The sequence below is a fragment of the Ursus arctos genome, unplaced genomic scaffold, assembly GCF_023065955.2.
Source record: "Ursus arctos isolate Adak ecotype North America unplaced genomic scaffold, UrsArc2.0 scaffold_6, whole genome shotgun sequence".
Taxonomy (NCBI): Eukaryota; Metazoa; Chordata; class Mammalia; order Carnivora; family Ursidae; genus Ursus; species Ursus arctos.
This window is the reverse complement of record NW_026623078.1, coordinates 77,885,881-77,903,069: the sequence shown is the minus strand read 5'-3', so window position 1 is coordinate 77,903,069 and position 17,189 is coordinate 77,885,881. Positions and strand designations below refer to the sequence as shown.

At 40.7% G+C, this 17,189-nt stretch overlaps 1 protein-coding gene across 1 annotated transcript in view; it reads left to right on the top strand.

The window, feature by feature from the left end:
• DNAAF11 (dynein axonemal assembly factor 11) overlaps positions 1–17,189 on the top strand; it is a 72,370-nt gene that overhangs the window by 36,565 nt on the left and 18,616 nt on the right. Inside the window, exons 8-10 of the mRNA XM_026495392.4 lie at positions 517–582; positions 4,303–4,372; positions 5,320–5,415. Of these exons, the coding sequence (XP_026351177.2) occupies positions 517–582; positions 4,303–4,372; positions 5,320–5,415 (232 nt within the window). The remainder of the gene's footprint in view (positions 1–516; positions 583–4,302; positions 4,373–5,319; positions 5,416–17,189) is intronic.

The following is a 17,189-nucleotide window of genomic DNA, read 5'->3' as shown; positions in this document are numbered from 1 at the left end:
GCTCTGCGCGGAGTCTCTTTCCCTCTCCCTCTGCTCCTCCCCCTGAGAGCTTACTTGCTCACGTACTCTCTCTTTCTGTATCTTTAAAATAAATAAAATCTAAAAACTAAACAAAAACCAAAAGGATAGGACGCTGGATACGGGGAGGCAAATAGAACATTTACTTCCCCATAAATAATTCTAGTGTTTTAGCTTGCTTCTAGCAAACTTGAATGAAATAGAAAAGAAAGCTTTAACCACCAGATGTCTCTATCTCTGCACCAATGCTAATTTTTGGTATGCTATTTACCTTAGGACTCTCACATGTTAATAATGTAAACAATTTATGAATATCTTATAGGTTTCTGTTGAATTTTTTAAATAACATAGACATTTTATTGTCCACCTACCAAAATAAGTTTATCATTGGAGATTATTATATAATTATTACCAAGTTTACTTTTGATAGTGGGATGAGTTATGTATACGGTATTGCTAAAGACCGTCTTTTTTTCCCCCAAATGGATTATTCCTTAGACTTGACTTCTCCTTGAAAGATGATGAAAAACATAACCAGATCATCCTGGACCTTGCCGTCTATAGGTAAAGACATTTTATTATGGATTTATTTAATGTCATTTCTTTCTGTTTTCGTTCTCAGTGCCATCTCTTGAGTTCTGAAGTATTTTGAAATGGAATTTGGTTTGCCAAGTGAAGAAGTCCTTCTTTTTTTTATAACCAAGAACGTAGTATAATTTTAAAAACCATGAAAATTAAAACAAAGGCAGAAGTAAATAAACCCACAATCCCAGGGCTAAGAACTCTGCAATCTCTTCTTCTAAGGCAGAGTTTAAATAATTCTCTGAGCTTTGCTGCTTCCTAATGCTGACACCAGAGGCCCCCTTGGCTGTCACTATTACCACTTACTTTTATGGTTTCTTTCTTTTTTCCAAAACACTTGGATATAGTAGTAAGCATCAGGTGGTGCCCCCCACCTTCCAGTCTGCCTTAGAGACCTAGGAGTACAGTCTGCAGCCTCTTTATCTCCAGCAGACACTTTCCCCCAGTTGTGTCCCACCCCTCCTCATTCCTCTAGGATTTTAGGTTTTGGCTCACTGTCCTTCATGCTTCTGACTTCAGTGTCCATTTATGTGGTCTTATTCTCTAGTCCTTGGGGACCCACCAGTGCCTCAGGACTTTGCACCCATGCATCCCTCTGCCTGTACTGCTATCACGCTAGGCGTCCCCGAGGCTTGCTGCCTCATTTCCTGTGGGCCTCTGGGCAGAGGTCACTTTATTATAGAGGCATCTTGGCCCACCATTCAATCTAAGCGCCTATCCCTGCCCCAGCACTTTCTTCCACCTCTCCTGCTTTTTATCTTTTTTTAAAAGATTTTATTTATTTATTGGAGATTGAGAGAGAGCGAGAGAGAGCATAAGTGGGGTGAGGGTGAGAAGGAGAAGCAGACTCCCCACTGAGCAGGGAGCCCGATGTGGGACTCGATTCCAGGACTCCAGGATCACGACCTGAGCCCTGAGCCGAAGGCAGACGCTTAAGGACTAAGCCACCCAGGCGCCCTGCTTTTTTATTTCTACCTGACAAACCAGACATTTACTTGTATTTTTAAAAAAATGTGTGGGCAAGGCAGAAACCTTGTTTTGTCTTTTCCTCACTCCTTGTCTCTCCAGCACCCACACCAGTGCCTAGTGCCTGGAGCTCTATGAGCTCAGGAATGAACGAATGCCTGAGGGAATGAATGAATGAATACTGATAATGGGAGTCAGAGGACATGTACATGCATGAATGATAAAGTCCTTTCTCTTTTGAAGGCCTTTTTTGTGTGCTCTATCTTATCTAATCTCCCAGTAAACCCAGCGGAGTAAGAGGGATTGTTATCCTGAAATTATCTAAAAGGGAGTCAATTTCCAGAGCCTGAGTCTCGTCAAAAGAAATGCAGTAATCTGAGGAGCCAGGCCACGCACTCACAGGCATAGGGCCAACTCTTTGTTTTTTGAATTGTGGTAAAATACACTTCACTTAAAATTCACCGTGTCAGCCATTTCAAGTGGAGATTCAGTGGCACTTAATGACACCAAGCTGTGCAGCCTTGCCAGCACGGAGCCCCAGGACATTTTCATCACCGCAGAAAGGAAACCCCATCCCCATTAAGTACTCATTCCTCATTTCCCTTTCCCCTGGCGACCACAAATCTGCCTTCTGTCTCTATGGGTTTGCCAATTTCCTATACTTCATATGAGTGGAATCGCTTGTGCCTCTGTCACATTTTCGGGGTTCGTCTGTGTTGTAGCGCGTCAGAATTTCCTTCCTGTTTGTAGCTGAGTAAAACTCCGTTGTATGGCTGGACCACGTTTCTGTTCATCCGTTCACCAGTACGTGACATTTGGTTGTTTCCACCTTTGGCTCTTGTGAGGAAGGACTAAATCTTAGTGTGTTCCTTCCTCCTCGTGCCAAGACACCCTGTTAAGCCTCCTGTTAATTCTTCACCAGCTCACCTGCCTTTAAAGAGCTTCTAGCTCTTCTCCAGCTGATCCCATGTCCTCTGTCCCTGCAGTAACCCAAGCTCCCTATCTGTTGTGTTTCATTAAACATTCTGTTTCATCCTTTTAAGTCCTTTCCATGTTTAGGCCATATTCCTGGAGTTTAATGAATGTATACCCCTTTCTCTTTTTAGCTCTCTTGGCTCCTTCACGTTCAGTCCTCAAAGGAAAACTTTCCCCATTCCCCCTATCATGAACTTTCTCAAGGAGTGGTGAGATTTCTCCTGTCTAGGTAGTAAAATCCTTCCCTTCCCATGATTCTGTCTGAGCTAATGACAATAAAATTCCTTATCTTCATTGTCACGTGGATGTCTAAAAATTAAGTTCATTCATTCATTCATTCATTCATATACACTTCCTGTCTTTATCCAGCAAATATGTATAGAATACTTACTATATATCAGGCATGGGGAGACTGTAACAGGCACGTTCTAAATATAGTCTCTGCTCTCCTAGAGATTATGGCCCCTGGGGAGACAGACAATAGGCAGGCAGGCATCTAATAAGTAATTACAAAGGGAGAGTGCTTTACAGGAAGGGCCAGAGTTCAAGGGCGGAGAACAATGGCGTGGGCAGTCTGGTGGTCGGCAGTGTCGGGGATGGTCAGCGAAGCTGCTGACATGAACTGACAATTGAAGGGTGAGAAGCAGCGAGCTCTGCAGAGAACCAGCAGAAGATTGTTTCAGGCAGAGGAAACCAGCACAGGCCAAGACCTTGGACGTAGGGGCGGAGGAACGCTGTAGGAGGCCCTACGCATGGGTAAGAAGATGTGATCCATTAACGTGGTAGATAGTCTACATGAGGTTTTAGGAAACCTTGCCTACACCTTTCACTCTTACAAGAATGTTTATTAAATAAAATAGAACGATGCTGTGTTCACCCCAACACCGGGCTGGGCACTCTGCATGTGTCTTCACAGCAATCTTGGGTTCACCGAAGATACGGCTCACTCCGTATCCTGTTTTATAGATGAAGAGACTGAGGTTTAGAGCAGTTGAGGGACGTGGTCCAAGGTAACAGAGCAGGAGGGGATGGAGACCCTTCCCCACAGCCGTGTGACTGAAGCCTGTTCCTGCAGCCCTGGTATCATCCTACCCACCTTAGCGTGCATGACTTTTGAATCATGCCTTGCATTTGCTAATGTTTGCGATCAATACCGGTAAATGTACAGCTCTACGTCTGATTACTTGTCTGAACAAGCGAGATGAAGCCTCACGCCTTCATTTGTTCCTCAAGTCAAGGAGAACCAGCACCCCCTGATCCTGGGGTCACTGCCCTGGACGGGAGGCTCTGCTTAGCCAGCAGGAGGTGGCTTCGCTGGGAGAAGCAGAGCAGCAGCTGCAGAACAGCTGCCGGGGAGGGAGCGCAGCTCAGGAAGCAGGAGCTGCTGGTTGCAGGCCCCAAGCGCCGTGCATTCAGCATTCCTGGCTATTCATGTCAGGCGTAGGGGCTTAAAATAAAATATTCATGAAAGAACATGGCAAGCTGTTTTTCGCAAACCTCTGGCGTTTCAGGCCGCAGATATTTTTAGGTTAGGGGCAATCAATGCCAAGAGTACTTGTGGGTCTAAAAATGAAATTGCTGATATATTGAATTTCCTTTGGTTTAGGGATTAATGTAAGACAGATTTCTTAAGACCTGTTGAGCATGGAAATTGGAAGCTTCTTTCATTTAAAATGGTTCCGGAAATGTCAGTTTTTATTTGCACTTCTTTTAACTTAAAGTTTTTGAAAATGGTGAGATGTGGTATGTTTCATGGTGCAGATACATGGACACCTCTCTAATCGATGTTGACGTGCAGCCAACTTACGTCCGAGTCACGGTCAAAGGAAAGGTGAGCATAAGGCAGTAGACTGTTCCCGTTTCAAAAGCCAAGCCTCCGACTAAGCTAGGTTGCCTCAAAAAATGTTAACATCATGTGAAAAGAGAAGAAAAGAAGCCCCATCAGAGAGCTATTTTTTAGACACATGACTTTACACAGTGGGAGTGGTCCATAGCAGGACTGCTTGTTGGCTGACCACCAGGTAGCTCCATAAAATTAGCATTTTTAACTTGTGTCTATCGCGTTAGTCCTTCTTTCAGAGCTGATGAGGTGGTTGTACGTGTGATGGCCCACGCTTGAACTTAGATTTAAATCATATACCCACGTTTAATGGTCAATGATTTCATTCATAGCAACTGTAATTTTATTATTTTTGAAATAGTGTTTTTTTTAAGGGAGAGAGAAAACGCAAGTAGTGGGGAGGGGCAGAGGGAAAGCGAGAGAGAGAATCTTAAGTAGGCTCTGCACCCAGCATGGAACCCAATGTGGGGTTCGATCTCACGACCCTGAGATCATGACTTGAGCTGAAATCAAGAGTCAGACGCTTAACTGGCTAAGCCACCCAGGCGCCCCTGAAATAGTATTTTTTGCTGATTATGAGCATTCATAGGAGTCATATGGAGGCTGGAAAGTGGAAATATGTTGATGGTTTATCGCAAGAAGTTTTATCTATAAATTCTTTATTATTAGCTGTGTTAACATAAATGGACCAATGACTGTTTCACTGTTTGTGGTTGATGACTGTTCTTCAGACCATTCATTAAAATAGGTAAAATCATTCATGAATATCAAGCATAGCCCAGACATTGTTTTTTTCTACTAAGTCTAAGCATGTTGTTTTTTTTTTTTTCAAATGGAATGGTAAATCTTGAGTTGGTAACGAAAATACATCTTGAGGTAACCCTCTCACATAATATGTACCCCCTCTCTGGGAGGGGACACTTCCTGTTTCTTTTCAGCCATTCCAGCTTGTCCTTCCTGCAGAAGTCAAGCCTGACAGCAGCTCTGCCAGACGCTCTCAGACGACAGGGCATTTGGTGATCTGCATGCCCAAGGTAGGCAAGGTCGCTTGGATCAACTTCAAGTCTGGAGACACTGGTTCCTGAAGGAACTTGACCTATCAGGGCTAACGATGACTTCTTTTGGTTGAGAGAACCAGAAAATCTACTCACCCCAGCACAGGCAGGAGAACTGGGACCTGTGAGAACAGAGAGCTGAGACTAGGATGCAGTTGGCACCTGCGGGGGCTCATCCTGCCATCTCTCCACCAGTGGTTCTTGCCTCTGCAGCCAGAGTGTCGCAGGGAGTTGGGGTGTGTAAGTCCCATCGTTCTTCAGAGTGGGGCAGTCACCACCAGCAGTCTGTTACATGGGGGGCAGTACTTTTACCTAAAGAAGTGTTTCATCTCGTACAACAAGACATGAGAAGGTAGGGAGGGCTCAGGCAGGGGAGGGTCAGGGCCTTTCCAGTGTGTTGGCTGGCTTCCTTCCTGAGAGGAGCACGAGTGGCCGCTGGGGTAGCATGCTTTCTTGTCCTTAGCTTGCACGAAGATAGACAAACAAAAGAGAGTCAGGGAAAGACACAGAGAGAGGAACTTTCCCATCACCGTGGAATGAAAGTTCCTCTGGACTAATTAGCCAATTTAGCTAAAATGCCCAACAAGTCTTGATTAGCTTAACCTTGGGCGATGAAACCAATCTCTGGCCAAAAGAATGGTAGTACTTTGTTTGGTTTCTATTATTTTATATTTGGTTACTACCATTTTATCCCATGACCCGGGTTGGGGTCAGCTTTGCCCCAGTCACGCAGGTTTCAAAGGGGGAGAGTAGAGAAACTGGTCAAATGGGGCTCTGCTCTGGCAGAACAAGAGAATGGGGGCAGGAGTGTCTGCCACTGAGAATAAACTTGATTAACCAATAAGGTTTCTGTAAAGATTTATTAATCCTTCCTTTTCCCATAGCCAGATTTGTAACAGATTGATTATGGGTAATCAATTATGTATTTTTGCTCCAAGTCAATAAAACAGCAAATACAATTTGCTGTCAGGCAGTAAAATAACAAACACAACTGTCAGAATCACGTTGTCCTTGGTGACTACAGCGAATTAAGGAAGTGCTTGCATGCTAATTAGAATAGCCTATAGGGGAATCGAACAGATAACTTAATTACCCCAGTACTTTGATAGACACATTTGTATGGCACTGTGATCAGCAGTCTCTTTTTTTTTTTTTGAAACTTCTATTCTAACCAAAACACCAAAGATTAAATGATAACTATTATTTCCTAAAAGAAAATCAAGATCTTTGATTTATGTACCTTCTGGAGGGCTTCGGACGATTGATGAGAAAGCCTCCTCTGTCCCCGCTCATGAATCTTTTAAATACATACAGCATTCTAGTTCCAGTCACCTTTTTGTTTTTATATCTGGCTAAATTTGTCATGTTAAGTACACATGAAAAGTATGAAAAATGGCTCACTAAAGAGAAAGTATTCTAGAAGTGCATGGTGGAAGATGAGATCATTTACAGAGAAGGACTCAGAATGGTTCTAATTTTTTTCTCAATAATAAACTGTGAATAACATTTTCCCTTTGAGGTACATATTTTTAAGGGTTATTTATTTTTTATTTTTTTAAGATTTTATTTATTTGACAGAGAGACACACAGTGAGAGAGGGAACACAAGCAGGGCAAGTGGGAGAGGGCAAAGCAGGCCCCCCACTGAGCAGGGAGCCCCCATGCAGGGCTCAATCCCAGGACCCTGGGATCAGGACCTGAGCCGAAGGCAGATGCTTAACGACTGAGCCACTCAGGCGCCCCCATATTTTTGAGGTTTTAGACTACTATGCTGAAGTCACACTGATGTTATCTCTGTCATTATTTCTTTTAAAAGATTAATTATGAAATTATTTCCTCTTACCATTCCTTTATATATTGCTATCATTATCGCTTTTCAAAGGTAGATAGGGAAGCCCTCGGGTTTCTCCACATCCTTGCCAACACCTGTTGTTTCCTGTGCTGTTGACTTTAATCATCCTGACAGGTGTGAGGTGATGTCTCATTGTAGTTTTGATTTGCATTTCCCTGAGGGTAAGTGATGATGAGCCTCTTTTCATGTGTCTGTTGGCCATCTGGATGTCCTCTTTGGAGAAATGTCTGTTCTTGTCTTCTGCCCATATTTGGAGTGTTTGTTTTGGGGGTGTTGAGTTTTACAGGAGATATATATATATATATATATTTCGGGTACTAACCCTTTATCAGATATGTCATTTGCAAATATCTTCTCTCATTCCATAGGTTGCCTTTAAGTTTTGTTGACGGTTTCCTTCGCAGTGCAGAAGCCTTTTATTTTGATGTAGTCCCAATAGTTTATTTTTGCTGTTGTTTCCCTTGCCTCCGGAGACTCATCTAGTAAGAAGTTGCTACGGCCAATGTCAGAGGTTACTGCCTGTGTTCTCCTCTAGGATTTTAACTATTGGATTACTAAACTGCACACCTGGAACAAAAAGATAGTGAAAACAACCTTTGGAGAATAATTTCTTGCCCCCAATTAGTGGGTTTTCATTCATGAATTAGATATTTGCAACGACTATAAAGTTCAAAGAACAAAAACTTTTTCTTAAAAATCATCAAAAGTTAAAAAACCAAAACTCTAATTTTACTTATACTTATTATTAAAAGTATGTATTACTGAACATTAACATCTTCGTAATTCCTAATGATAGAAACTTTTGAATCATCGAACTTTACATCAAAAACCAGGGATGTACTGTATGGTGACTAACATAATATAATAAAAATATTATTATAATTAAAAAATTAAAAAATAAAAATGAATTAATTAATTAAAAAAAAGAAACTTTTGAAGTACTGAAGTTCAATCCACCGAGCTATTTATATGTCCAGGCTTCTCACTTATCGTAGAACTATCTGAGTCTGGCCTGCATTATATAATTACTGAGGCAGCGTCTTGGAATTTTAAAGCATCTTGTAAAAATTAGGTAAACACTTAGGTACGATTTTGATTCATTCATAAAATAGTGTTACCAATACTTAACATATTGGTAACCTAGTACTTCCAGAAATATCTACTGTGGCCCTTCAGTAGTTTTTAATATTTGGATACTCTAAATTAATGAAAAGAAGATCAGATTGGATATTTAGTTATTCCCTTTTGTGATAATGTTTGTAAAGAATACTGCAAAGAAGAGCTGATCTATTTGATTGTGTCTGTGCTGTGATGATTATATTGTATTTATTTGTGGAAATTCAAGGATGGGCTTTGTATACATTTTCCAAGGACATCACATTTATAATTGAATCTACAAAGTGCTAAGATGTATCTTATTAGACACTTCCTTCAGCATTTTGTCGTAGATGTCTAATTGATATTTTTTTCTCTTTTCTTACTCCTAAATGAGGCTGGATCCATGCAGACCGGGTGCTATTAGGCAAGTCTGCCCCTGTCACGGGGGTCATGGCGACATTTTCTGCTGCTGACATGCCAGAGGGTTCTCCCCGCTCAGCTCCACATTTCCAAGAGGCTTTCCGCTCCTACTATCTAAAATGCCAGATGCTTCCCAATATTTGCCACTGAGTCCATATCCTGTGGATTGATGTAGTTAATACACAAATATCACAATCCCTAGCATGCTGCTAGAATCCCTCTGTCTCCACCCACCATTTTATAATCTAAGTTGTGGGTACTGTGTCTCCCAGAATGCCATCCCTGACTCGACCTTCTCCACCATGACTTCAAGGGTCCATGTCTGGGCTAGCAGTGATGAGCGGGATAGTGCGTGAGGACGTACTCTGGCTCTCTCAGAAGGATAGACTCAGGCAATAGATCAGCTTCCTAGGAAACAGTAGAGTAGGAAACATTCTGTTTCATGAGGTTTTTCTCAGTCCTGTTCCACTGTCTAGTGGCGTTTCTTTCTAGCTGCTGACTCTGTTTTATTCACTAGTCTTAGCTTTGGGGAGTGGTAGAGAGAATCTCAATTCTAGTGTGGGTAGCCTCTTATTACATTAAATGTATCCAGTCAAGAAACATGGCCCCTGGGTGTCATCTATCAACCAGGAACTCACTCTTTTTTAGGGAAGGGTTAATAATTCCTTTTTCAACACAGTAGCCAGAATGATCATTTTATAATATATGCAAGTCACGTTTCCCATTTCATTCTGAGTTAAAGGCAAAATGCCCTGATAACCTCCCCTGCTGTTATCCCTCTGACATCATCTTTTTCCACTTCACCTTCCCATCATTCCGGCCATGTTTGCTTTCTTGTTATTTTACAAATATGGCAAGCATCCTTCTACCCCAGGACCTTTGCACTTATTGTCTCCTCTGTTGAAATGCCCTTCCCCCAGACACCCTCATGGTTTGCTCTCTCAACTTTTCCATGTTTCTGTTCAAGTGCCATCTTATCAATGGGGTCTTTTCCAACCCCCACATTTAGAAAGCATCTCTTCTACCTCAGCATTCACTATCCCTGGTGCTGCTGGATTTTTCTTCATAGAATGATATATCAAGACCTATATAACAGCCTATGTATTTGTCTATTCCTTTGTCTGTTTCCCTCAACAAGAATTTAAACTTCGTGAGAACAGGGCTTTTTGTCTGTTCTTGTCAGCACTCTATCACTGGCACCTAGAGCAGAACCTGGCAAAGAGAAGGTGTTTAGTAAGTTTTTGTTCAGTGAGTGAATACCTTGAATACATCTTTAAAATACATTTTAGTATTTGGAACATGAATCTCCTCCCTGACTATTCTCTTCCCCAACCATTTCCTCATTGTTTTTCCATGCATATTATTCCAGATTAACTTTAAAATAATTTTGGGGTTCCTGGGTAGCTCAGTCAGTTGAGCATCTGGCTCTTGATTTAAGCTCAGGTCATGATCTCAGGGTCATGGAATCAAGCCCCATATTGGGCTCCGTGCTCAGTGGGGAGTCTGCTGGAGATTCTCTCCTTCTCCCTCTGCTCCTCTCCTGCTCATGTATGCTTGCTTTCTCTTTCTTAAATAAATAAATAAATAAATATCTTTAAAAAATTGATTTTATCTAATTCTCCTTCCAAAAATGCTGTTGGGATTATTGTTGTCATTGCAATTAAGAAGCAGGGGAAATGATTATGGGAAGGTGGCTCTGGAGCCAGAGAACCCAGGTTAAACCCTGGTATTTCCACTCAGCAGTTGTATGGCTCAGGCAAATTATTAATCCTTCTGTGCGTCAGATTCCCTGTCCATAAAGTGATATTAATAATAACTCGTACCACAAAAGGTTATTTTGAAGATTATGTAAATCAGTGTATGTATGTTCACATACATTAGAAGAGCTTGGAACATACCACACACTACATTCCTGTTTACTGTTAATTCATATTATTTGCTGTTACTAGTAACTAATGTTGTTGGATTAATTAATAGTGTTCCTTCCTCTCTTCACCAACATTGTTTTATTATTAAGATTTCATTGAATTTATAGATGGTTATGGGATGAATTCATATATTTACATAATCAAAACTGTTTTTGATAATGTATGTTTTTCCACTTACTATTCTTATTTTATGTCCCTCAAAAGGTTTTTTTTTGTTTTTGTTTTTGTTTTTTTGTAGTTTTCTCTCCAGACCTGGTACGTATTTTCTGAGGTTTATTTATAGGTACCGTAGGTATATGAGTTTATGCTTGCTCTTCAGTATGTTTTCTTAAATGTGTGGTTAGACTAAGTTATACATACATAAACAATCTTACCACCATCAGCCTGGGAATATTTGGCATATGATCTCATTACAGTCCAGCTTAACAAGATTTAACTGAAATTTTGTATTCGCTGAGAAGCTTGCTTCAAGTCATTAAATTAAACTCCCATCTAGACTCTCAATTGACAAGTTACAGGAACACTCCAAGAATACGCTTCATGATTTCCTTTGGGTGTTCTTTCAGAATAATTAACTGAGATTAAGGAAGTTGCTATCTGAACTGAACAGCAAATTTTATTTACAGCTTCAGTTGGTGAACATCTTCCTTGATTCTGCTGTATTGAGCCCGGGAGGTGAAGGTCACATATTAAGGTCAGCATTACAGACCATGATCCTAAAAAACGGTCTCAGACTCCCTTCTGCTTATTAGATGGACACATATTTCTCAGCGCTTTCTCTCTACCCAAATATACTTATGATTTACCCAATAGAAACTTACTTCTATTCTGACTATTAATTTCAAGTGGGTCTGTAGCAAGGGCTCCCTGCTCATCTTGTTAGGTTTTCCTGTTCCATTCATACTTCTACTTATTGAGAACATTATCTCTTATCCTCAGCTCATTTCTCAAACTTCCAACACAGAAAAAACAGAAGCAAAAAAAAGGTCATTTCCACACACTCTAACCATCACATCTTCCCTTGCTTGGCCTCCTCGGCCTTCCTGATTCAGTGAATTAGCTGTCTGTGATCTACCCAAACTCTCCAGATATGTGTGGGATCCCATTTCCACTGGCTTTTGAAAGACCTTTTTTCTCTCTGACAGTTTTCCCTTCTCTCTACTTATTCATTGAATTTCCCCTTTCTGCATCTTACATTAGAAAACGTGCTAACACATCTTCCTTTTTAAAAACAAAACAGTACAAAAGAAAAACATCCCCCTTTAGTTAATGCCCTCATCTGCTTTACAGCAAAACTCATGTAACAATGTATTTGCTGCTTCAGTTCTTTCCTTGTAATGTCTAAAACCAGCTCCAACTAGGCATTCATCCCCTACCCTCCTTGCATGGAAACATCTCTTTGAGGTCTCCTGTCACCTCCATATTACTAAACCCAGTGGTCAGCCCTCATCTTCTGATTTGTCCTTTCAGAAGTGTTTTGCACCATGATCGGCCCTTCCATTTGTAAATACTTGTTCACTTGGCGTTAGATACACTGCTTTCATTTTGTTCTTTTCCTAAGTCCCTAGACCCTTCTGCTCACTGGATGTCCTCTGCCACTGGCTGCTGCTTTGCGGGTTCTTTCTCATACTCTGGCCTCCAAAAGTTAGCATGTCAATCCTTCAAATCTGGGACCCCTTCTCTTCTCTATGTATCCTCATCCCCTACGTTAATTTCATCTCAGCTCATGACTTTAAATGACGTCTAGAGCTACGTCATCTGCTGATTGCCAACAAGGTAATCGGGAACAATAATCACTCTGAGCAAAATTTAGGAAGAGGGACTACATATTTTAAGCATCTTAATAGTATAATACCTAATATGGTAGTGAACAGTTACTGTGCACTGATCCAAAAGGAATGCTTTCAATGGCCACACAGGGGTGAGAAGAAAAAAGTCCAAGTTCATGAGTGGGGATTCCAGTAAACCATACCCACTTTGGGTTATGATTCTGAAGGACTGTAACCTAGGAGTAAGGTGAATAAGAAGCCAGCCAATCCCCGAAGATCTAGCAGCCTATCCCAATGGCTATTGAAATGGCCGTAAAACTGAGCCTTGACCTTGAGTGAAGGTAGTCTCAGATGAGTACCATGCCTGGGTGTGTGTGTGTGTGTGTGTGTGTGTGTGTGTGTGTGTATTATAAGTATTAAGCACACATCAAAGATAAATTAGGCACACACAGAGACCTGAATGGGATCCAGTAGAAACCCTGCCAGTGTTCTTGGAATCTGGTTATGCCAGATTGGTGCTTTTCCTCCTTGAGGGGAACCTTGTGAGTGCCACAGTTATTGTAGATATTAAATTGTGAGACACAGATTGTGAAACACTGTTTTAATATGAGATCTCCCAGAAGTGGAACCTAATCTGGGGATGTGAGTACAGCAGTTTACTTGGGTGGTGGGAAGTAGGGAAGGGAAGGTAGCCAATAGAGAGTGGTCTATCAAGCTAGCTTCCCCAGTGGGAAAGATCTAGGAGATATTGCCAAACACACACCTCAGGATAACTCTACCTAAGGGGGGAATGGAACTAGGATAGTACGACACCAACCCTGAGAACCTTTGGTTGATGGCTGCGCCCTATGATGGGGGTGGGAGGAAGAGGGTGGTAAAAATGCCCCAGCATTCTGAACTACTTCTGGCAAGAATAACCACGAACTCTTTCATGTCAGTGGAGGATATTTCCCACTGAGACTATCTCTAGCAAGACTGTAAAAGGGTATTTTCTTTTCTTTTGAAACATCATTATCATCCTTGATGTTTGTCCTAACTTAATAAAATATCATTTTCAATTTTAGGCTGTTGTGTGAAGATGATCTTCCGTGGGGAGCTGTCAGATAAGATTGCATTAACAAGTATAAAAGAATTTTGGAGGAACTATTTGATAGTTAGATTTATTCTACTTTTATTTCAAAGCCATGTAACTGTCTTATGCAACTGTCATATTGATTTTACATATAAATGTCAGTAATTGCACCTTCTAAAATTTTCCTCAGATTACTTGGGTATCTTTGGAATCAAAGCCAGTATTCTTATCCTTCTTATTTTTCTGATCATTTTTTCCAAAATTTAATTTCTTATTTCTTTTTGCTGCCAGGTATGTATTTGTTTGAGATAGGATGTAGTTTAAAATGTTTAACTTATACAAGTATTTTCATCTGTTCAAAGATTTTTAAATAATATGCCTCTGGTAATTTATGTATTTTCTAATATTGTGGATTAATCACCTTTCTTTAAATAGAAAAAAGATCTTGTTTTCTTTCAAAAAATCTTTTTTATTAGACTCAGTGAATTACATGCTTCTCTCGGTAAAGTCAATCAGAGCACAGTAGAGAAATAATGAAGTTACTAAAATATCAACAATGAATTTGGATATATATAAAGTTACTCAAATGCTTGAGGAAAATTTAAAGTTATATTCTGAAGTTTTATATTAATAATATTCTTTTTTGGGTGACTGAACCTCACATTTTAAATGTTCGATATCAGAATTGTGGCTAACCGATAAATACAAATACCAAAAATATGTGAGAATTGGCAGGTGACCCAATTCCTCTGTAGCTGATGTAGGATCGGTAGAGGATAACTGTCTATTTCAGTCGTAGGGCTGGGCCTAGTTGCTGAGTACTGCTCACTCAGTAACTGGACTCAACTCCCCTCCCCTCCCCATCAGACAGGTGGCTCACATCAGCGTGGGTTGGCATCTAATGGACTTAGGCAGTTCAGAAATTACTTACGAGGCATGGGTGAAGACATCACATGTGTATACTTAAGCACAGCCCTGGTAGAGAAAAGACATGCTACGCCCATAAATAAATTATATGGAAGTTATTTGTATCAGATGAAGGAAGTATTTAGCGTGTGTCTGTTGCCACACGTGGAAGTAAGGCACTAGAACTCAGAAAACTTTCTGCCAAATTATGAAAAACTTTAGATGATTGCTGAATTATTAATCAATTAAAATATTTATTGAATTTATCAAAGATTTATTAAGCACTTAGTACGAATAAAGCACCACGTGAATTACTATGGAAGAGATAAAAAATGAAGTGGGTCTCCTAGGGCTTCCTTCCTATCTCCTCCCTGCTGAATCCACTGACCGTGACCTCCTGCAGACCCAGCTCTGCCCTCGCCCCAGTTCCTGAGTCTCAGTTTCAAACAGGCTGAGATTCTTCTTAACTAGCTTCTCTTCCCTTCTGCTTAAATTTGAAATTCTGTTACTGGCTCAGAGCTAGTGTCATAACTGTGGGATCTCCTATGGCTCCTCAAATGCCTTTTGCTCCAATTAGACCCAACACCAACTGGGCCCAGCATGCATGAAGCTGCAGCTCTCATAGAACTCCTGCCTCTTCCCCATTTGTAGACATGACACAAGAATAGGCATCTCTAGGGGTCTTTACCATTAGTTCTATGAATTCTGTAGTCGCCATCCATCTATTCATCCAGCCATCCATTCGTTCAGACATTCCATATATTTTAATCAGCACCTACTGTGTGTTCTGGTAAGTTCTTAGAAATGCAAAGAAAAAGGGAAGATTTGCACTGCATTAGGGATCCCAGGGATATCTTCTCACAGACTCAGGAATGAGTCTGTTGTACCTCCCGTAATGTTGCTTAAACTGAAAACCTAAGGAGGACTTCTCATTTCCCTGTCCCCATTACCTCTTTCACCCCCTTATCCATTAGCCCTCTGCTACTGAGACGCTGTCATCTTTCTCCAGTATTTCAATAGTCTTATAGAAATGGTTGTCATTGTTTTGAATGAGGCTTCAAAATGAATCAAAAAGTTATTTTCCTTGGAATAAGTAATGAAAATGATATAAAAAGAAAGCTGTATGATTTTTAAAACATGAAAATAGGGACATTGGAAGTGGGGAGAACAAACAGATGAACACTTTCACAGCCACCAAATACATACCTTGAACTTTTTTTAAGTATAGTTAGCACACAATGTTACATTAGTTCCCGGTGTACAACTTAGTGATTTGACAAGTTTATACATTATGCTATGCTCACCACAAGTGTGGCCCCATCTGTCCCATTACATCACTACTACATCACTGACAGTATTCCCTGTGCTGTGCCTTTTATTCCCGTGAATTATTCATTCCATAACTGGAAGGTTATACCTCTCACTCACCTTTGCCCATTTTGCCCAACCCTCACCCACCTCTCCCCAGCAACCATAAGTTTGTTCTCTGTATTTATAAGTCTGATTCTGCTTTTTGTTTGCTTATTCATTTGCTCTTTTTTAGATTCCACTTATGAGTGGAATCATATGGTATTTGTCTTTCTCACTCTGACTTATTTCACTTAGTATAATACCCTGTAGGTCCATCCATGTTGTTTCAAATGGAAGGATCTCATCCTTTTTATGGCTGTGTAATATTCCATTGTGTATACATACCACATTTTTCTTATTCATTTGTCTATTGATGGGCATTTATGTTGCTTCCATGTCATGACTATTTTTTTTTAATTTTTTAAATTATATTATGTTAGTCACCATACAGTACATCCCTGGTTTCTGATGTAAAGTTCGATGATTCATTAGTTGCGTACAACACCCAGTGCACCATGCAATACGTGCCCTCCTTACTACCCATCACCGGCCTATCCCATTCCCCCACCCCCCTCCCCTCTGAGGCCCTTAGTTTGTTTCTCAGAGTCCATAGTCTCTCATGTTTCATTCCCCCTTCTGATTACCCCCCCCCTTTCTTTGTCCCTTTCTTCCCCTACCGATCTTCCTAGTTCTTATGTTCCATAGATGAGAGAAATCATATGATAGTTGTCTTTCTCTGCTTGACTTATTTCACTTAGCATCATCTCCTCCAGTGCCGTCCATGTTGCAGCAAATGTTGAGAAATCGTTCTTTCTGATAGCTGAGTAATATTCCATTGTATATATGGACCACATCTTCTTAATCCAGTCATCTGTTGAAGGGCATCTCGGCTCCTTCCACGATTTAGCTATTGTGGACATTGCTGCTATGAACATTGGGGTGCATATGGCCCTTCTCTTTACTACGTCTGTATCTTTGGGGTAAACACCCAGTAGTGCAATGGCTGGATCATAGGGTAGCTCAATTTTTAACGTTTTAAGGGACCTCCACACTGTTTTCCAGAGTGGCTGTACCAACTTGCATTTCCACCAACAATGTAGGAGGGATCCCCTTTCTCTACATACTCTCCAGCAATTGTTGTTTCTTGCCTTGTCAATTTTTGCCGTTCTAACTGGCGTAAGGTGGTATCTTAGTGTGGTTTTGATTTGAATTTCCCTGATGGCTAATGATTTTGAACATTTTTTCATGTGTCTGTTAGCCATTTGTATGTCATCATTGGAAAAGTGTCTGTTCATATCTTCTGCCCATTTTATGATTTGTTTATTTGTTTCTTGTGTATTGAGTTTGAGAAGTTCTTTG